The 21,940-nt window shown below is 40.6% G+C and overlaps 1 protein-coding gene across 1 annotated transcript in view; it reads right to left on the minus strand.

Moving 5' to 3' along the window:
• CELSR1 (cadherin EGF LAG seven-pass G-type receptor 1) overlaps positions 1-21,940 on the minus strand; it is a 161,264-nt gene that overhangs the window by 14,185 nt on the left and 125,139 nt on the right. Inside the window, exons 14-25 of the mRNA XM_031507931.3 lie at positions 20,414-20,534; positions 18,937-19,120; positions 18,061-18,162; positions 16,169-16,263; positions 15,632-15,841; positions 12,846-13,029; positions 10,033-10,176; positions 8,645-8,846; positions 8,149-8,316; positions 5,743-5,869; positions 5,121-5,321; positions 1,597-1,771 (exon numbers count right to left, since the gene is read on the minus strand). Of these exons, the coding sequence (XP_031363791.3) occupies positions 1,597-1,771; positions 5,121-5,321; positions 5,743-5,869; positions 8,149-8,316; positions 8,645-8,846; positions 10,033-10,176; positions 12,846-13,029; positions 15,632-15,841; positions 16,169-16,263; positions 18,061-18,162; positions 18,937-19,120; positions 20,414-20,534 (1,913 nt within the window). The remainder of the gene's footprint in view (positions 1-1,596; positions 1,772-5,120; positions 5,322-5,742; positions 5,870-8,148; positions 8,317-8,644; positions 8,847-10,032; positions 10,177-12,845; positions 13,030-15,631; positions 15,842-16,168; positions 16,264-18,060; positions 18,163-18,936; positions 19,121-20,413; positions 20,535-21,940) is intronic.

The following is a 21,940-nucleotide window of genomic DNA, read 5'->3' on the forward strand; positions in this document are numbered from 1 at the left end:
TAGATTCAGAGATTAAATTTCAGAACACAGCCTGGAAAGTTTAAAAGTGCAAAATAGTTCCATATCACAGAGAGCAACAACCAAGTAAAAAAATATAAAAATTGCATGCCTGTGATATTTAAATTGCATAATACTGCTGTTCAGAAGGTCTGAATTAATTTTGATTTCAAGAGAGAAAGTAACCTTAAGCAGAAACTCCTTCCAACAAAATTCTTCTAAGGATAATGAGTTCTGAAATTTAATTAGTTTTGTTATTTAATGGTACTTCTTTTCTGCTAGAAATGATGCTGCCAAATATCTGATTGCACTTCAGTGTTCCTGAAAATACTGCAGTAGTCCTGTATGTACTGAAAAAAGTCACATACGTCTGAAATGCTTCAGAAGTTCAAGGACAATTTCTATTTTAAATGTCTGAGGTATGTCTAAAATGGCAGAGCCCTCTGGGCTGTGCTTTCGACTATAAACTGATAAAAGTAGAAATTATTAAGCACAAAATGATATGGAAAAACTTACCAGCTCCCTGAAGAGAGAATTAACCTATACCAGCCTACGCTATGATTTCATATTACACTTTCTTAAAAAAAAAAAAAAAAACAGAAAAAAAGAACAAGTACGTATTTTTAAATCTAACTTGACCCATAATAGTTTTGCAGGTGTACATGAGTGATAGCTATTTGTTTGATCTCAGAGACATCTAAACCTCTGCCATTGCTGACAGTATATTATCTGTAAAAATAAAACTAACTGGAATAAAGTTAACTGCCTGCCTATGATGTGATTTCCCATATGGCAATAGATACATGCTGAAACAGTTGAACCAAAAATCCCCACTCCAACTGTTCCGTGAAGCACAGTTCCTGAGGAGCTGTCTGCCTGAATTAACACAGCTCCGTGTGCTTAGGGTAACACTGGAAATGTCTATGGCAAAAATAGGCATGGTGAGGGTGGAGATGGATGTGCTCCAGTAGATCACTCTGGACTAGTTTAAAAGATTACTGCCTCCAGATTTTCATTACCTTTCCTCAGCTGAAAGTTACAGCCTGTGCATCTGAAATTAAGTAAAAGGCAGCTTGAGTATTCCCAGCTTGGTTTTATGCCAAATAAAACAGAGCCACTGAAATTCCCTTCAGAAGTATTTACTGCTGGTTGACAGTAGGCATGTAGACAGTGGGAATGTCCAGTGAAGGGCACTAATATCCTGTGGACAAGCAGCATTGCTTCTGAAGCCACTGCAGTTACCTCAGAGACAGTGTGTCCATATCTGGAGGTACCAGCACAGGGAAGGAAAACTTCTGAAAGATATTGGCAATGTTGTCAAAATAAAAATACTGTTATTCCCAAGTGATGCTGTAATGTCCTGATTTAATCTGTGCAATTATGTTTCTGTCATTGGATAACCATCAGTATCATTTCAGCTAGGGCAACAAACATTTGATACACTGATCTGCCATATTCAGGCTGACTTCTGCTAGACGTGGCTCAGTGCTTCCCTGGTTCAGGAAAACACCCATAGCTGTCTGGGATGGGGCAACTTCCCTGAACCTGGCCAGTGAAGATGGCAGGGAAACTAATATTTTTTGGGGTGGTTGAGGGTACCTGTTATGATGGCAGGAATGCCCCAGCCAACGACATAGTAGAACCGCATGTGCCCGAAGTTGATGTTCCTCACTTCAGTCAGCATCCGGTAGATGTGGAGCTGCTCCACAAACATCCACGCGAAGGTGCTCATGTAGAAATAATGCAGGAGGATGGCAATCACAGTACACACAAACTGCAGAAGGGAAAGGGCAGGGAAATTAGAATTGCTCTTCTGAATCACAACTTGGTGAGTCACTCATTCCCCCCGCGTAGCTAATGGCAAGCGCAATAAGAAGATTTTGGCAGAACAAATATACTGCCTTTAATTTTTTCAGACTTTAAGAAGAGCTGCTCATACTGTGAGAGATTTTGATTTTTTAAAGTAAAGTGGATCACTAAGCTCTGTCAGGTTGAGAACAGCAAAATTTAAGGACCTGCTGAAACTGGAGACCAGGTCCACAGTGATACTTCAAGTAACAGCTACAGTGGGCACGCTGGTAGCTGAAGTCATCTTTATAATCAAATAGCCACCTTGAGACACATGATCTACAGATACTTGCCCTTCTGTAATATCTGCTAGCCAATTTTTTCTCTCAACTTAACAGTTTGATGAGTGAAAACAAAAATGACCACAAGTATCCAACACCTGAATTGTAATCTTGCAATTAACCTTCTCTCAGAAGTCAAACAAAGGATTTTGCCAAGGATCTGCTGATAAGCTGAATTAAGAGAACTTTGGGCAACCATTTAGTTTTTGTTTGAAAATGTTTTACATTGTGTTTTGTAACCTTTTGTTTCTGTGCAGCACTGACCCTGTTTTCAGACTTTGGCAGGACTTTTTAGTGGTTTTTCATGGTGTAATGCTCAGAAATGTACATTTCCCTGTTTAATGTACATTTAACCTCTTTGCTGAGCAAAAGAATCATACAGACTGCCAACTTTCTGGATTCACTTACCACATCAGCGTTATTATAACATCATGTGTTATTGAAAATGTGGCTCACTAAATAAACAACTTTTCTTCCCTCTATGTAAGTAGTGCCTTTCTTGTTCCTATTCTCACATGCTTATGAGTAGAGTGCTGCCCTGAACATTACCTTTTCCAGGTAAGAAAAAAGAAAGAAAATAAATCACTTTCTATCAATAGTCCAGGGAAAGATTAAAACCTCACCCAGAAATGTGACTGTTAATTTACAGAAACCCATAAAAGCCAGGCTGGGTGCCAAGCAGCACAGCATTATTTGTGCTCCAGCATTCTTTACCTCTTTATGTTCATCAGTGCATGACTCGTTAGACAACTCTCATTCCATACAGACAGATGAATAATTGTCTCAAGCAGACATGGCTTACAGCCCTCCTAGCTTCTCAAATTGACTGGGTAGGCTGTAAGGAGCAGCTTTCTGCAGTATGAAATACACTCTGTAAATTAAAGATCGTTGTAAATGGTTTAAAGGTTTAGGGTGTTTCATTGAGTCCTGGTAACACTACAGGACATGATCACACCATGAGCCCCAAAGCATGAAAATGAGAAGGAGTAAAAGAGAACAATCTCACCAAGTACAACCATTAGGATTTGTGGTATTGATGTAATGAACTGTTTTACTACTTTTATAAACCCCTGCTTGGTGCTTCATGATACTATGAAAGGAATCTGGAAATGAGGAGCCATCATTTACTGCATAATTTTTGGTAAAATTCTGTAGGGATGTGGACTTGGCCCCTAACTCCTCAGTAGATATGTTGGAGAACTGAAAGAGTATAAACCCCTTGGTAGTGAAATGCAGTGAAAAATGAGTGGTGTGCTCAGCAAGGCATGGGAAAGGTCAAGTTACACAGAGTGCTGTGTATCAATTGGCAAGGTGAGCTCCTTTCAGTAAAGTTATTTTAGTATGCAAACATTTATATAATGAAACAAAGACAACACAAGTTCACACATGACATGAGACCATATCCCAGAGGGCAGGTCACTGCAGAAGATATCACCACAGCAGCAGAAAAAGGACCTGAGTTCCTGGTAAAGGGGAATATTGGTATATGGAATTGGAAGTGATGCAACCAGCTGGAAAGCTTTATCCATCTTGGCATTCACAGTTTTTCAAAAGATGAAGTGGGAGAAGAAGCCCAGAAAAAAACCCTACAGACTAACCTGAATCTTAGAAACTGAATAATTTCAGCAGCTTAGTTTTATACAGTTTTCCACAAGAAATACTATTAAACAGAGGTTTCCGGGCAAGAAATTTTTATAAGACAGGTTTCTCTAATTTACTAGGAAAAGTTCTTGTCAGCACTCAGTTACTGGAAACTGAAATTAGTCAAGGTTAGACACTTTTAAAAATGCATGTTATAGCTCAAGTGGATATTAGAAGCCAGAGTGACAGTTTAGGATTAAGTTATAAATGAGGCTGCATGTTTAGGCACCACAGTGTCACTACCATGGTGATGATGATATTCATTGAATGTAGGCATATTGTCCTATTTCTGCTGCTTGGACAATGTGAAATCAGCATGATATTTTTATTGTTGTTGTTTTGATCGCAACACTGTACTTCCCTCTCAAAAATTAGATTGAAACATGTACAGTAATGGATTTCTAGAAGATAAATTTTCTTCACTGTGTTCAGAAAATCCCTAAAGTAACATTTTGAATATTTTTCCTATCTATTAAGGACATACATTTTACTGCATGTCATTCCCCCATCTGTGTCAGGCCTGTTTGGCACAGGTGCCTGTGCAGCCTGGCAGTGCTGGAGCCCTTGTCTGTCTCTTACCTGTCTGAAAGGCAGCCATGGCTTCTGGGATGGGTGCTACTAAGAAACAGCAGCAAAACTACGTATAATACCACATGGTTAAGAGAGCAATGAGGTCTTAAGTACAGAACACACACTTCATGTGTGGTTTATATCTATCTCTTAGTCCATCCATTACTTGCATTTCTTGACATGCACAAGACTGGAGATCCTTGCACAAAGTTTTGTCAACAGGTATGATGGGCTGAAGCCAGCAACCACTGTGTCTGGAAGGCACAAAGCAAACTGACAGGTCTCCTGCTGAATCTTGGATGTAGCAAGCTGTCCCATGCCTGGCAAGTGGCTTCTCCAGAATGGCCAGTGGGTGTACAATGTGCTTATTAGCCCCTGACCAGCACCACATCACTGACAACCTGTGAGTCAACACCAGGAACCATTTGGGCTTGGGGGCCTATGTGCTGCAGGAGAAACTCAAGAGCCTCCTACTGAGGCTCAAGCAAGACAGAAAACACACTGATGGAAAGGAAGGAAGAAATCAGTATTTAAGATTCAGTTCCTGGGATAAACCTTCAAAAGGGCTGCTGTCATATATTCTCTGAAAATAAGATATAGTCCTATTGCCTGCCATTGCTATTAATGTTATCGACCACACATGAATCTGATGTTTTTTAAGTAAGTGGTGAAGCTAAAAAAAGGAGAAAGTGAAACAGATGGGAGAAGGTAAAAGCTGCAATATGAACCCCCTGATTTAAAGCTTGAGAACAAGTCTAGAAATGAACACAGAGTAAATCTTACCGGGTTTTCAGTCTGGTTGATTCCAATAAGAAAGACAAGCTCAGAAAAGAACAGGGCAGCCACCAGGTTTTTGTGGATACTGTGCAAGTTGGAACGCAGTGTGCGAATCAGGACCAGCAAAATGAAGGTGATCAGCAAAGCCGCCAGTGAGATGGATACAGTCGTGTAAGTGACGATCTTCAGAGGAAGCACCTCCCCATTCTGTAGAAAGACAGATTGACAGGAACTCTTAGGGTTTTCCCTTCCTTTTCCTCCAATCAAATCTACTACTCAGGATGACAACGTTTTCATTACCACTGAGCCAACATACAGATTTATTTAGGGACCAACAGGAGTGACTGATGCCACCTCTTTAGTTGCTAAACACGTTGAGTATGCTAAACATGAGTTGCTAAACATGCTCATGTTTAGTTGCTAAACATGAGCAGCACCAGAGGATGCACCAACTAGGTAAGAAGGTCCTTTCAGCAAGCCCAATGGCAGGTGCTGCCAGGCATGGACAACACACTCCTAACACTGGGATTGATCTGTGACATTGCCCTGAGTCACACTCAGAGCTCAAGCTCTGAGCCAAAGCCCTTGAAAACCAGTCCCTAAAACTCATGAGCCTGACATCACCCACCTCTCGTTTGGAAATGTCCATCAGGACAGCGAAGCTGGTGATATGGTTGCACTGGCAAGCGACATGGCTGTGGTTTCTGGAAAACAGCTCACACCCTCGGGAGGACCAGGCCCCTGTCCCGCCAATCCTGTGGGGAAAAAGGCATTTCTGAGCTCCATCCTTCAATCTCCCCTTGCCTTCCACTGCCCTCTGTGGCAGCTTGTGCTGCACTACCAGAGAGGTCTGCAAGTACCAGCACAGAATTATCTACAGCTGTCACCTGCCTGAAAGAGTACCATCAAACTAAAAAGGGCTTCAGTTGAAGTAGTTTCTGACAAAACAGTTACCCAGATTTCATGGGTTTATAACAATCTGTTTTGACTTTAAAAAAAAATTAAAATTTGCTTTTGGGTCAGTGACCACACAACCAATATGGAAAGAGATTGCACTGAACAAAATCTCTGTAACCAAGGTAAATAATACCAGAACCATAGAGGGACACATGTTTTTGAGTGAAATATGTTTCAGCAATAATTAAACAGTTCCTCTGAACAGTACACAAGAAAAGGTTAAAACCTTTTGGAATAAATAATATTTCATACCAGTAGATCTCTTATATTAACAATAGGGGGGAACTGCTGCCTTTAAATTCTTCCTCGTGCAGTTATGGTGAACTCCAGTGACTTTAGAAATTATTTTGTATCAATATGAATTATTCTATTCTGAAGTTAATGAGTAATAAAAATAGTCTTGCAGTTACTGAAATATTTTTCAATTAGATATGACAAGACCTATTTTTCATTCAGCAATAAAATATTTGTTAAATTTTAATATCACTTCCTCTCAACAAGTACTTTTTTTCTAAAAGATCTTTCATTACATGCCACCTAAGAGCTGCTTTTCAATTGTGGCTGCAGGAAGATGTAACACAGATAACAATGCCACTGAAATTGCCAGCGAATAGCTAACAGATGAATCACTTTAGAGCTAATGAGTTATTCAAGCTCAAACAATATTTAAAAATTTATGAAAAAGGACTTGCCATTCCCTCACAATCAGCAGATTGACAGAGTGCATACAAGCAAAAACACTATTTCACATGTGGGCAAATGGAAGCGTTTATTACTGTGAAGATAAGAGATTTCTGTTGCATCCTCGATCCTTTAAATGTTATAATCTCCTGAAGCCTTTAACTAGGAGGCACACATTCCCTAGGTTACTTTGCTGTGGTAAAAAGCAACAGGATATTCCCTTTTAATGGATTTTTCCATAGATTTACTAGAATTTTGGGGTTTTTAGGGAACAAATAACAGCTATTCCCTTTCCCCTGGGCAGACCATGTCATCCTCTCACTGTGTACCTGGGTTTGTAGCTGGAAATTGCAGTATATATGTAATAGTTACAGTTTTATCCATACTCTTGAAATATCTCCAACAGGACTGTGCTGTTTCCACAACGCAATAAAACCAACGAAACATCAGCATATACAGTTCCAGCTCATATAATTCTTTTCTCATTTTCAAGAAAAAGTTGTCTTTATCTTGAACTTTATCAAATACAAAAGACCTAAATGAACGATTTTCAGAATCTCTTCCCAAACACTTCCCTCCTAGAGAGTTAAATACTCTCTCCTTATATTCTGCTTCTATATTACAATTGCTCTCCATAAACTGAAAAGGTCTTATATACCAAAAAAGGTGTTTCGACTCTGTCCAATTTTTCACTAAAACAAATGAAAGCAAATCCATAATAGTTGATGAAATTAAAATTAAGTTTTTTACCAGTGCAACTGCCTTTGAATTTAGATTTTATTCAAAAATTTGTGATTCAGAAATTCATAATCTTTACTCCTTATTTTATCTGCAAAACCTCAGGCCTCATTTCTACCAAAATAAAGATTTGGTTTTGTAATTTTTTGCACTGGCCCTGACTGAGGCACCAAGGGTAGGTGCCTGTTTGATCTACTCTGTCCATAGTCACTGGGGTGTAACAGAAGATTCAGCCCATGGAAGAGCTGAATCATCTCCTGAAAATCCTGACTGAAAGAATTCAGACAAGACATGAATTCAGACACTGGAGTTGGACTATTCCTGTCCAGACATACATCTGTGGGCAAATAGCATGGACAAATACAAGGAAATTGTGGGATTTATTGTTTCTGGGTGAAAATGAATCCTGCAGAAAGACATGACAGCACTGTGTTCTTTAGAAACCGCATGGCTAATCCTTTGTTTGATGAGTTATGATAATTTTCATTTTTCTCAGGTTGGTGGGAAATGACTACTTGGCTCTATTCCACCAAAAATCAGTTGTCAGTTGAACAGACAGACCAAGACAGGGTTTCCTCCAGAATTATCTTCCCAGGCAAAAGTTTTCTGCTACTCAGACAATTGTCACTCACAGCCCTAAAGCAAGCAGGGGACATACATGATGGAGTGATTCCAGAAGACACAGACAGGCTTCGTTCTCTCCTCTGTTTCCAGCATGGCATACTCCACGATGATAGGCTTTTCCACCAAGTTGGGAGGAAATTCCCCATCACTGTGAATGGCTGTGCTCACTACAGGTGTGTTGATGATAGGGCGATTTGGCAATCTGCATGAGGAGAAAAATGGCACAGTGATCTATACATCAAAATGCAATGCTACGTTCTGCAAAGAGAAGATCTCCAGTTGCTTCTGACCAAAGGTGAGGCAGGTGTACCAACAGCCTTCCATACAGATGTGTTTCCAAAACCTGCCGGCACTTCTGGCATAGTTATTCTCCCAGAGTGTGCCAGAGGAGGACATGAGACATGAGGAGGACATGAGACATCAGCAGCACTGATGACATTTGGCTGGTATAAAAGCAGTTCTGTCTCCCCCACGCATTCATAGAATAGAAAAAGGGATCTGAACAATTCACAAACAGGTCAGACATTTACCTCAAGCTCCTCCTGTCAGGATCATAGTTTTCAGGCAGGAGTTGTCCCAGGGATCGGTATATAATGACCATGGCAACAGTATGATGTGTCTCAATGTCTGGGTGTCTCTTCTTTCTCTTTGCAAAAGCACTCTCAGGGCTGAACATACCATCGTTCAATTTAGAAGATGTTTTCTGATTTGAAGGTTTCATTGTAGGCACTGCTATGGAATCAACACAAACATTAAATTCTTTGCACACAGCTTCAGAGCTACCATTTAAATTAGTAATTTTGCTTTGCCAAGATACTACAATAATATTAGAGTTATTACAACTCCAGGCTTAGAGCACTCAGCATGCTCCTAATGTTATATTTGATATTTTTAATAAAATTTCAGCACAAAATCATAGTTGAACAGTAAAAAGCCATTTAGTCTAGCTATAAAATAAGCAATTTCTAAGCTAAACGGTCCATAAGTATATAAGTATCCCATGCATAACTTCAGAGAACATTAAAACATTATGCATGCTGTTAAATTGCATGTATGTTTATATATGGCAAAACTAGTATTAATGAACACACCAACTACTCACATAAGATTTCTCCCTGCTAATTCTGTCACTTAATGAGCTTTCTGTTTTGGAAGATTCTCTTAAAATTCTCATTCCCTTTTGTCTTACAGAAAAGATACAAATCACAGAAGCAGATACTCTGTTTCTAAGCAAAAAGTTATAAAGCTGTACTAATTTATTATGTATTATTTTCAGAAGAGTTACTATTTCTCCATTCAGAGGACATTCAACAATGGTACATGTATTGAACCCACTCTCCCTTTGCCCAAAAGGGAGAGTTACCCACTCTCCCTTTGCCCAAAAAAACATGTGGTGCTTTGCAGCAATCTTGGGATACTTCCGAGACACTGGGAAGCAGGTACTCCCCCATGTATTCTCCCTTATCACCCAGCTCAAGACTTTTTCATTGCTGCCTACTTCTGATAACACCTCTCTGTGCTCCCAGATTTGGATTCTCTGCCTCTCACGCCACCTCCCTCCATCTCTGCAGGGACTGGAGGAAGGTGGTTGTGGGACTGCAGGCGCTGGGCAGCCATCCCATCCTATCCGGGTGGGAACAGAGGCAGAGCATTTCTCCCGCTTTGACAGGGCTTTGAGGGGCTGCAGGCCAGACCTGACAGACAGGTACAGCCAGTCCCACAGCCCCCCATGCTTCCATCACTGCCGGCAGGCAAAATGCCTCAGAAGTATGCACAGCTGCTCCATCCCTAAATAATATTCACTTGTGCAGACAATTGCCCTGCTCTCACCCTAGTACCACTCTGCTCCCTCAGGATCCATCACGCTCCCTGGCAGCTGGCCATAATTGCTCACCAAACAGCAGCAGAAGGGTTTTACCTTTCCTTTCTGAAGGTCTGAATAGAGTATCAGGGAAGACAACAGATGACTCCAGATCTTTTGGGTAATCTTCTTTAATCTCATGAAATCGTGGTATTCTAGCTCCCGTGAAATTAGACTTGTCAAAGATGTCAACAGCAATAACTGGAGGGGATAAAAGTTTCCCATCACCACAGTGAAACATTATTGAAAGGTTAAAATGACTGCACAATGCAGATAAAAAATTTATACCCCAAAACAGAAAGTAAAATTTAATTTCGTTCCGTTAACACCTTATATTACAACTAAAGTTTATGTGTCAGCATTATGTTACATTTATCAAATTATATATTTATTGTTCAGTGGAAAGGAATTCACAAGACAGTATCTCATACTGTGAAAACATACTGAAAACACTGGAAATAAAGAACCATAAAATCATTTAGGTTGGAGAAGATCTCCAAGATCAAGTGGAACTGTTAACTCAGCACCACCAAGTCCAGCACTAAACCATGCCCCAGGGGCCACATCTACAGGTCTTAGATGGTGACTTCCCTGGGCCACCTGTTTCAACGCCTGGGAATTGTTTCAGTGAAGAAACTTTTGCTAATACCCATCTGAAGGTAGATCACTTTGCTGGTGCTTCTCCAGCAGCAGCTGACTGGGGTTTCACAGAAGTTTTTCCCTGGCTGCTGCTCAGTGAATGCTCCTGCTTCACAGAGATTCTCCATGTGCTGCTGGCTTGCTCCAGTGTGTGCTGCATGTTCCAGTTCTAGACTTGCTTTTTAATGGGAAGACTAAATCTACTGCTTCGAAAACATAGTTCTACATCTGTTGGATTGTGAAGTCAGCTGACTGAAGAAAATAACATGCATTTTATCTGGGACTACTCCTTAGTCCTCCATTGGCAGTTTTTCCCTGGCTTACCTCATCATCTCTGCCTGTTTAACTGCCCAAATACTTAAAAGCTGTTGGATTAACTGTCTCATTTAAGACAAGTCACTGAGTGCCAATTTACATGTCCTGGGGGTAACCCTATACCAAAAGGTGTGATCCTCTGCAAATTTCTGTGTGAAGAAATATCCATGTTAAGATCTACAAATTCCAACTCCTTTCCTAGTTTCTAACTAACTCTCAGATGAGCCATTAGGAAACTCTATTAACACCATGTTCACCTGGAAAAACTGTTCAAAAGAAAACAGAACTTTTTCAGGCCAGAGTTGCCTCATCCCTCTCAAGCTCACACCTCTTTACACAGGAAGAACTGGTTGTAAAAAAATAATGATTTACAATCTGCAAGAAATTCTGGGTTTGTTTTCATCTCAGTTCAGTTGGGTTAAAATCCTATTTTTTTCTGAGTATGAAGATAAAGATATTTTGATTCTCACAGTTCTGAATCATAAAAAAGTATTTCAATTTTGGTTTATTAAAGAAAAATCAAAGTGTTTCAGTTTGGCTTAGTTCAACAATGCCTTGCTGATGAAGGATGCTACAGCCTTTGTAACTTGACTGCCTTGTGCCTTTGATTTTCTGCCCCCATGATTGTGGACACAAAACATTATTGGGACAAGGTTTGTAGCCAATTCAAAGTCCTACTATAACAGCAGGTGTAGTTGGGAAAATAAGACCAACATTTGGCACATAAGTCTTCTTCATATCTGAAATAAAAGCAACAGCTTGGAAAGCTAAACACAAGTTCAGGCTGATATAGTTTAGAGGACTTCTGAAAGAAAAACCAAATAGCAATGCTGCTTGTGAGGGACTTCTGAAGGACAGCTGGCTCCATCTCACCTCACAGAGCAGGACTATCACCAACACCCCCTCAGCTCAGACTGTTTGTAGCTGAGAAGAAAATTAAATAGAGAGAGCAGGGGAGAAAATGGGGAAATAAACTGACCAGACTGTGGTTTCTGTGCTTCACCTGCATATGCACTGCAGGGATGTCTATAAAATACATCAGGGTCCAAAGTGCAGGAGCTACTATTTGTATGTCAGAGGAGAAATTTCCTGTGATAGGTGGGGAAGGAGTCTTGGTATGCCTGATGTTTCCTTCTCAGTTTAGACTCATTCTGGATATTTTAGATCCCATGGATTTTGTTCTGATTATGGGTTTTGAAAGACTGGAAAGGCATTTGCAGGACTGGTGATTCTGTGAAAACACCTTTCAGCACAAGAATCTCTACAGATGTTAGTTTTCTGGATAGGTTACAAGTTAGGAAAGCATGTGAAAATCAGAGATATAATCACAGAATCATCTAAGTTGGAAAAGACCTATAAGATCATTGAGTCCAACCTTTGATAGATATTACCCTGTCAACTAGACTACTGCACTAAATGCCACATCCAGCTGTTTCTTGAACATCTCCCTCCAGAGCTGGGAATTCCACCACTTCCCTGGGCAGTCCATACCTATGCAAGTAAGATTAATAATATGCAATAAAATCAATAGTAGGGTTTCTTTTTTATGTACTGTAGTAATTGTTCAGGCGGTGTTGGTGTGATTCTTCCAAAAATGAGATCTACTACATTCAACTATATTAGCTGTTCTCAAAAACCATTACCTTTATTTACAAACTTAGTCCTTCCTACTATCTCTACATTGTCATGACTGCAACAAAAAGCCACATGGAGCAGTGGCATGGTCCAGAGGTAAAACAGATCAGACATCTCCCAGGAGTGTCCCATGGCAACTGAAAGATATGAATCAAGGCTTGATGGCTTTGAAACTAATGCAATGATTTTTCTCAGTGGGTACTATTAACAAAATAACTAGCATCTCTGTCCATCACATTTTTAAGAGTCAAAAAAAGGCTGTTTTCAACCTAGATACTCACTCATGTTAGTGGCAACAATGACAAAAGGTCTCAAGTAGGTTTTTTTCATGTTCTGGGCCACATTGTTGAAATATTCCTCATAGTGCCTGAGCAGGTGAGCGGTTCCACCCTCTGTTCGCTGAATTTGCTCCCAGTGCTCCTTGTTGCTGGGGTCCAGTAAAGCACTACCCACTTTGATAATATTCTGAGAAATAAAGGACAAGCCTAAATTATGAAGCAAACACAGAGCTGGGTTTCAAGTGAGAAGTATTGAAAATTATTGGCCTGACTGCCTCAGGTGAGTGTATAATGAAATACTTAATGCAGCACGTTCTACTGCAGCCATATAAAAATATACACCTCTCACCCAGAGGTCATGTAAAGCAAATCCCTCCAAACTTTTTACAAGTAAAGTAAGCCAAAATTGGAGGCTGTAAGAGAATTGCCTACTTTCTTCCTCCTAATGACAAGAAATTGAGCAAGAAGATGAAGGAGGAAAACCTATCCATGTTTTCTTTGTTTCTGAGAAAAGCACAGCTCTTAGCAGGTACACTGAAGAACGTCCCCACATAAATCAAAATAATGATTTTTTGTTGAAAAACAAAAGAAAGCCATGGATAGAAATATCACTTCCTCTTTAATTTTTTCTTTTACTTTGTTTCCTAGATAATGAAGACAACTTATACAGTGAAGAAAGCTAAGAGTGAATATTAACTTGCATAGACAAACTTGAAAATACATAAGAAAACTTAAATCATGTCATTGTCTCTCCATTTTTACATTGCATACGAATGCTTTCTATATATTAAAAAGGCATTTCTTTCTGAGGACCTGACTCTTCTGCCCTTTCTTACAAAAATATGCAAAGGGACCCTCAGGCTGAATGGAAGGAGACTGACCCCAAAAGAGTGTGCTAAATGGCTTAAATGAGAAAGATACTAAAAACTTTTTAATCTTGGTGTACATATGAATTATGTTGTTGTAACAAAGCCTAATTCCTAACTCTGTAAAATTGGCATAAATGGCAGTAGGAATTAATCACCACAAACTCTAAAATAGCCAAGACAAATATTTAGGCTTCATTTAGAAGGAGCTTATCTGTATCCTGTCTTTACTGTTTGAGGCTGCAAGCACGTATCTGAGCTAAAAGAGACTCCCAATATGACCAGTTTTACCTAGGGTGAAAAGCACAACATGGATCCCAGGAATGCAGGAGACACATACTGTACTTGGTACCAGGTCTCCTTCCATGTTTGTGAACATTATTTATGGGTTTTTATTATCTATTTTTCAGGCTTCTATGTGGGATTATTAAAAAAAAAAAAATTCCTTCTCCCCTTATGCTTCCTCAATGTAGGATGTTACCTCCTTTTATTCATGAGCTGTACTCATTGGTTTTCAAATTCCTAACCTATCCTAAAATATTTAGGGAGGTCTTGAAAACATCATCTGTATGAATTTCAGTGTCAAGTACAGAGAACAATAAATTAAAGCATATGTTTCCAAAGCAATTTTTTGTTGCTTATTGTTCATATTTCTACTTAACAAAACATGCTAGAAATGAAGATCCTTTTCAAGATCTGAATGGCCAGCTTCACAGCCCACAGGAAAGAAAAAACTGAATCTCCTAAAATTTGGGGCATTTAAAACATAAAATATTTAAAAATTTCTCCACTCTCTGCTTATTATACAGCCCAAGACACTAAGGAATTTTCTAAGCCGCATTTCTTCCTGCTCTTAACTTTCCAGTGACATCCTCTCCTGGTGCAACTTGGCTTTGCCAGGCTCTCCAATTTCACCCCAGGTCTGCCTGACCTTTCTGGTCCTCCTGGAGTAGTGTGAGCAGTGACCTGGGTATAGCATACCTTCTCAGGGAGCCAAACAGATCCTGGGCCAGCAGAGAGGCCAGTCCTGACCCATAGAGTCATTCCACATGCTGGTGCCCAAGCTCTGGGCTCTGCTAGCACAGAACCAAGCAGATGTTTTAGCTTGGTCTCTGTTGTGCCATGGCCAGGATCTTGGAAATAGTATGGGCAAGAGTGGAGAAGAGCACCCTCCTGTACACATGGGATTGAGGAAAGCTCTACAAGTCTGACATGGGTCATCTAGCCTTCACATTATCAGATCACAGAATAGTCTCAATTGCCTCCAAATCTCACATTTTTCCACCACAACTACATATTTTACCAGACAGGAAGGATGCTACAGCTTGTTCTCTAGCCCTGGCCAGGTCTTTTGTACTAACTGAGACTTTCATGAATGCTCTGAGTAGCAGAAGCTCTCTGGCACACATTTTAGTATGTGTCTTGAAATACCAATATGATATGGAATGTCTTTCAATGTACCAACTGGTGACTCACGTGTTCTCAAACTGAACTGAAGGAAACCTTCAGAGTCAGTAACTGGCTCGGACTTAATTCACTGCACATTTAAATGAGCATGATCACACTAGGCACATTTTACAACAAAAATAAATATAGTACACAAAACTATTTTAGCCAAGAAAAACACATTAATGTGATGATTTCTTTTTGTATGGGGAATATTGCTTTTGGCTGTTACCATGATGATATTTTTTAGAAAAGCACGTTCTATTATATTTGTATTACACATACACATGCATGCATAGACACATGCATAACCAACTTTCCATTCTAATCTGAGAAGAAAGGCTTATTTGTGGAACAGATTAGGCAATTACACAATATTGGCTTCACTTTGGTCAAAGACAAATTTAATTACCCACTGCCACCTAATTTTCAAGGGACACTGTAAGGGCTCAGCACCCTATACAGTATTTCTCTTACCTCATTGAATTCCACATCCCTTGTGGCTGCCAAGTCAAACCCTTGCTGCTGGCTCTCATACTGGAGGACCCGGATCATTATCTGGTAAGCTGTCCTCACGTCGTTGCCATACAAGTTGTGTGTATATTGGGTGGCATTCTGTAGTGCTCTCACGATCCGTATGGTTTTATCTCCATCCAGCTTGGTCTCATTGTGGTGTAACTTCTCATTCTGAATCAGATAAAAAGGAAGAAAAATTACAATTTTATATATATATATATATATATATATATATTTAATTCTAGTTACAAAGACAATTATAATTTAGGGATTTTTGGCAAAAAGAAGTTATGTAGTCAAAATTTTTTTTTGTCTTGAGATAGAGTTGGCAACAAAACTCAATGGCAAATGTAACTGAGAGCTAGAAAAGCACCGAGGTCCTGATGGAAAATGAGGCTGTTCAAGGACGCAGTTAAAAGATTGAGTGCAGGGATATCAAACTGGAGTCCAAACTGGTCATTTACAAAACAAAGGGAAAACTGAGAAAACCCAGCTTACCATGATTTTTAGATCCACAAAAGTGTTGGTGGTGCAGTTGAAAAGCTCAGGAGGCAGCCAACCCTTCTCAATGTTACAATGGCGAACTGCATTTCCTGAAGAAAACAAAACATCAATGGCAAAAAATATTCTGAATTGTGCAGGGTAAATATTCATAGATTTCAACTACCCTAGACTTTCAGATTTCCTACAATTTTAAGTTGCTCAAAGCTACACATGTATTTCAATTTACAAACAGGGGATTCCTGCGAGAGGAAAGTTAAAGACTACTAATCTTCAGGAATTGCTGTTGCCAGGATTTGGAGAAAAGTCAGGTAAACTCCAAGCTCTGCCCAACTGCTCTCAGCCTCACTGCCTGATTGTTCTGAAATGAATTAATTAATTTCTTTATACCATAAAAGAGAAAGACTCTGCACTTCCTAAGTATTCCTGAAAACCAACCTCTGCAGAGGTTTCTGTGCAATAGCCTATATAGGAAGACCTCCTGGACAAATGCTGTATTCACATCAACACATGCCCACACATCTGCATTACTGCATGTGCTAAACACTTCAGCCAACATGCATAATTGCCTTTTTGCCACTTGTAAATGGGCTGTGAGCAGCTTACTGTTTAATTTAGCCTATTATATTTTGTACTAGTTGGCAAATAATTTTAAAATGCAATTCTTGGCTGAGGATCCTTCACCATGAATTGCAAGTAATCTAATTCAAAATTTGCATTTGTGCTAGTAGATTTGCACATAACATACTGCATATGTCTAAGCCATTTAGTTACCAATATCTAAATAAGAACTATAATTAATTTTACTGTATCTAATTATATTATTTCTCTTCCACAGATTAGGTGAATACAATTAAGCCTCAGGTTCTTAGTCTGAATATTCATTATTAGAAGGCTTACTTCTTAGAATAATTTGTAAAATTTACTTAGAATGTGCAATTACTATAAGCAACATTGCCTAGAAGAGATTCTTGGGTGAACCACTTCAAGAATAGTGCAGAAAACTAATTTTAATTCAGCTTTATATTGCTTAATCATGAAAATATTCTTTACCTAAAAAAAAAAAAAAAAAAAAGAAAATCTATCTCCTAAAATCTTTAGAACAGGAGCTAGGTTGACCACAAATCTTCTGCACACCTATAAGCAGTGGCCTCCCCCTAGAAATATTTGGGGCAGTAACATAATTATTTATAACTCCCTGAGCCAAAGGAGCACTCACAGCAGAGAGTTACCAGGTCCAAAACCAAGACAGAGCTTTCATTTCCCACAGAACAGCCTTTGGAAAAGATTGAGAACTCTATTTTCAAAAATCTAATGCATATTTCCAGAGACATATATGAAAAAACAGATCGTCATTTGCCCGTTGTACAATACAACACAGCTCATCTGCTTTATAAAAGGTGTTTTTCAGCTGTTTCACTTATGTAAAATATATTGTGTGGAAAAATGCAAGTTTTGTTGCAACTCTTAGCTTTAGTAGGCTGTAGGACCCTAGTAAAGCAGTCATCAGGAATATAATTCTTCTAATTTTATATTTGCCCAGAGGAACTATATGGCTAAAGAACACTTAGAAGTCACTGAAAATGTCATGTGTAAGAATTGCCTAATAAATAGAAAATACAAGACTGGGCTCTGCTTTTTAGAAAATAGAGAATTTCTGTGCTTTGTAGATGTTTATCTGCTGTACTGTTGCATGTATTCATTGCTAGTATTCAAAATGTACTTTAACAGCTCTTTGATTTCAGTTAGCTATACTTTTCTGTTCATTATATGATAAGCTATGCTGCAGTTTCTAGACCAAATTAATTAATGCTATTCCCTATGTACACTTTTTTTTTTTTAAAGAGGCATGCAGATAAAGTAGGTTATTATTTACCCAGGGAACTTACCCACTGAGCCCTTAGGACAAGGCACAGCAGCTGGCTGGCCAAACTTGGTCTGTGGCCACCAAATACCAGCCTCGAAAGCCTTGGGACAGCCATTATAAATTACTGAAAACAAAAAAGAAATGATGCAATTTTTCTGACAAGATAAAAATCACAACAGTGAGACATTTGAACCTGCCTGAAGGACCTTCCTGTAATTACAAAGCCCTGTCAGGATACCTGTCCTCTGCAGTGCCTTCCAAGCTGGAACCCAGGAGTTCCTTATCCAACAGATTGGACAGACAGGAGAGCTCAGGATGATTACGGGGCTTTGGATTTTGGCTCTGCCTATCTCTGCTTGCTCCTTTATTGTGGGAAAACATTTCTCCTTCATTTCACCCACACAGTGTGGCAAGATGTCTGCTGCAGCAGCTTTGTGCTGATCACAGGAGGACAGTGGGTGGGTGGGTGGGTGAGAGGAAAGACAGGATGGGGAAGAAAGGCAGAGTGCACAAGGTGCATGGCACGATGCCTCTGTGGACAAAAGGTGTGAGGGCTCTCAGCTGCCTCATCCGCTGCAGCTCAGCAATGCAACACTGCACTGGCAGATGAACTCGGGCTTAAAGAAAAGCTGGCCTTAGTCTTTTACTCCCCCTACTCCACCTCAGCTGGCTATATTTCCATATGAGAAAAATTAAAGAGATAAGAGCTTTTTTTCAGCTTCCTCAGCTCCTGTGAGGCTTTGTGGCGCGTATCTGGAGGAGGGGTGTATGTTTAGGCCGGTGCAGGCCCCATTGCCCCACTGCTGGGCTCGCAGCGCCGCAGGACGCTGCAGCTGCCCCGCAGTGTCCCTGTCCAGCGGCTGCGATCCCGCACTGCGGCGCGGCTGGGCGCAGGTACCTTCGCAGCCCCTCACGGTGACCTCTGCAAAGGGGTTGTCGCAGCGGTTGCACTGCCGCCCGATGACGCCGGGCTTGCAAGGACACTGCCCCGTCTCCATGTCGCAGGCGCGCGTGTGGGAGCCAGATGGGAAGCAGTCACAGGGGTAGCAGGTGTCACTGCTTTGGGGCCTGTAGTAATTAGCCTAGAAAAACCAAAATGATAGACAGGAGGTATGTGACTTCCAAACTGCTCACATTTCTGAAACCTGCTCTCGCAGCACGTACATCATAAAAGGGCTCATTTTGCAGAGCACAGATAAAAGTTACATTAAATCATCAGAGACCCAGGGCTTGTGTTGCCATTTGCAGCAGAGCCACAGGGCCCACATTACTTCTCAGGCACTTGTTGCAAATGCCCACCAAACATATTCTTGGAGGATTTATGGTTTTCTCAGCTTTGCAATTCTGCTCTTGTATGGCATGAATGAGCCACTAAGGAAACTTCCCGCACTGTGCATTTGTGTTTCATGTAGAGGCACTAAGGAAACTTCCCGCACTGTGCATTTGTGTTTCATGTAGAGGCACTAAGGAAACTTCCTGCACTGTGCATTTGTGTTTCATGTAGAGGCACTAAGGAAACTTCCTGCACTGTGCATTTGTGTTTCATGTAGAGGCACTAAGGAAACTTCCTGCACTGTGCATTTGTGTTTCACATAGAGGGTGGAGAGCACGCAATGATACCATACTCAAATTGCCTCTGTACACGCTTTTGATCTGAGGCCTTAGGATTGCACAAGAGCGTGGAGCTGGCACCCCACTGACTCCATTTAACACAACAGTTGCTGTGTGTCCTGCTGGCATTTTGGAAAGGAGCAGGGGGCCAGAGTCACAGCCGCCGGTCTGCACAAGCCCAGCTCCTCTGATGTCATTCAAGCCAGTTTAAAACCTATTGTGAGAAGTCCTTTGTAAAACCTTCATGACTAGGTGCCTCCCCTCCCATGTCCCCCATCTGTCCCTGCCTGTCCACAGAAAACTCAGGGATGGCAGTGAGGAAAGCATTTAGCCCTGCAGCTCTCTCCAGCTGCCGGGTCTTTTGCTGGCCATAGCACAGGGGAGAGCTTCAGCCAGCTGGCCAAGCTGTTTCATGGCTATTACTCACTTGTGATGCACAAAGCCCCACTGACACTCCTCTGCACCCTGGTCTGATCTCTCCTGATAAACCAGGCTGCACTTCAGAGATCAGAGCCAGGCTTTCATCCTCTCGGTTCAGTTTTCCAAACACAAATAAGATAAGAATTGTACAGTATGATTTGGAGAAGGGTGGTGCCAACAAAATGTTTTGGATAATGATTAACTCCACTATGCACATACATATACATATGATACAAAGCACAGCTGTGTGTACTTTGTATCAGATACTCACTTGTAATTATTAGTGGTACAGTTTCTTTTTAAACTAAAGAAATTTTGACTTAAGACTGGGTTCTTTTGCTTACCTTGCAATGGCATTCTCCATTGGTCTTATTGCAATCAGAATCAAACCCTTTACTAGTCTCACAATTACATGGGCCACAGATGGGATTTCCCCACCAACCTCTGGGACAAGGCAGGTCGATCCTATTAAAGAAAACCAAATTGAAAGAAAGTTATTTTAAGCTCCCTCTTAAAAAGTGTGGAAAAAAGTTTTCGGCCAAATATATGCACTCAACTGCATCATCTTACAGACAGTAATGTATCTCAAACAACAGTAATATATAAAAAAATATATAAATATAAACACACGATATATAAATATAAAATATATATTTATAATATATATTTTATATAAATACAAATACACTATAATGTGGGAAAATTTAGACTATCAATGCTATGAAAACCTAGAGGGAATGTTTCTGTAAGTATTTTTAAGTGCAGATGGCTCTGAGCCTGTGCCCTGATTTATCTATCACCACAAACTGCCTTGGGGTATAGCTCCCCAGCACTTTATATCCCACTCCTCATCCCTATCCTGCCCCAGGCAGCAGGGCTTCTTGTCCAGCCCACAGGGACACCAGCCCATGTAAAAAGCTGTCTGCAAGCTCATCCTATAAAGAAAAACCACTACTTTCAGCCAACCTGGCTTTCTTGGACTGTTCACTACAAGGTCTGAAAAGCCCTGGTCTGCCACAGGAGAGGCAGAGGACACATGGCTGGGGACAAGGAAGAGGGGAAGTTGGCAGCTTTGATCTGGACTATGGATCAAAGACTATGATTCAGACTGAGTGCAGCAGCACTGGAAGCTAAGCAGCAAGCCAAAGGCCACCCCTGCTGAAGGAAAACCCCCATTCTCACTGGCACTATTTAATCTGGGTGAGCCTCTGAGCAGTTTATCCCACAGATGCCCCAACACTAGTTCCAGCAAGGAGAGCTCTGATTCTCTGAAAGCTGGGAGTCTTTGTCAAGCAATAGCCTGAAGGACAAGGGGTCTGAGACCAGGATCCTGGTAATGCACAAGGTATCCCTTCCCTGTTGTTCATTTTTAGGAAAGAAAAGCTATTTTTAGTCTGTTTTGAAGATCAATACCAATTTTATTTATAGTAATTGGTAGGTCTGTACTTCTATGTGTTAGAATATAAAAACCACTATGCTGCACTTGACACATGTCAGCAGATAATGACAAGGGACAATATCTCTGTCACTAATCCAGAGGAATGAAAGAAAAATCTGGCAACAGCACAGCCAACATTTGCAAGCCCACACAACAAAAGGCAGAGGAAGAAGCTTGCAGTTTTCAAAGGGAAGGAAACATCACATGAGCCATTCCTAAATGGGCAGACAAATGCACTTCATTTGCACATCATGAATGGCCCATATTACAGTAAATCAAAGTGCTGCCTCTGGGATAAGGCTGGTTGCTGAATGCTTATCAGAGACCAGGAAGCTGCTGATGGGGGAATCGGCACGTTTCTCCCACAAAGCAACAGACACAGGCCCCAGACTGTCCAGAGGAGATGGCTCTTTGCCAGCCCAGGGACTGGACC

The sequence above is a fragment of the Lonchura striata genome, chromosome 1A (genome assembly GCF_050655825.1).
Source record: "Lonchura striata isolate lonStrDom1 chromosome 1A, ASM5065582v1, whole genome shotgun sequence".
Classification (NCBI taxonomy): domain Eukaryota; kingdom Metazoa; phylum Chordata; class Aves; order Passeriformes; family Estrildidae; genus Lonchura; species Lonchura striata.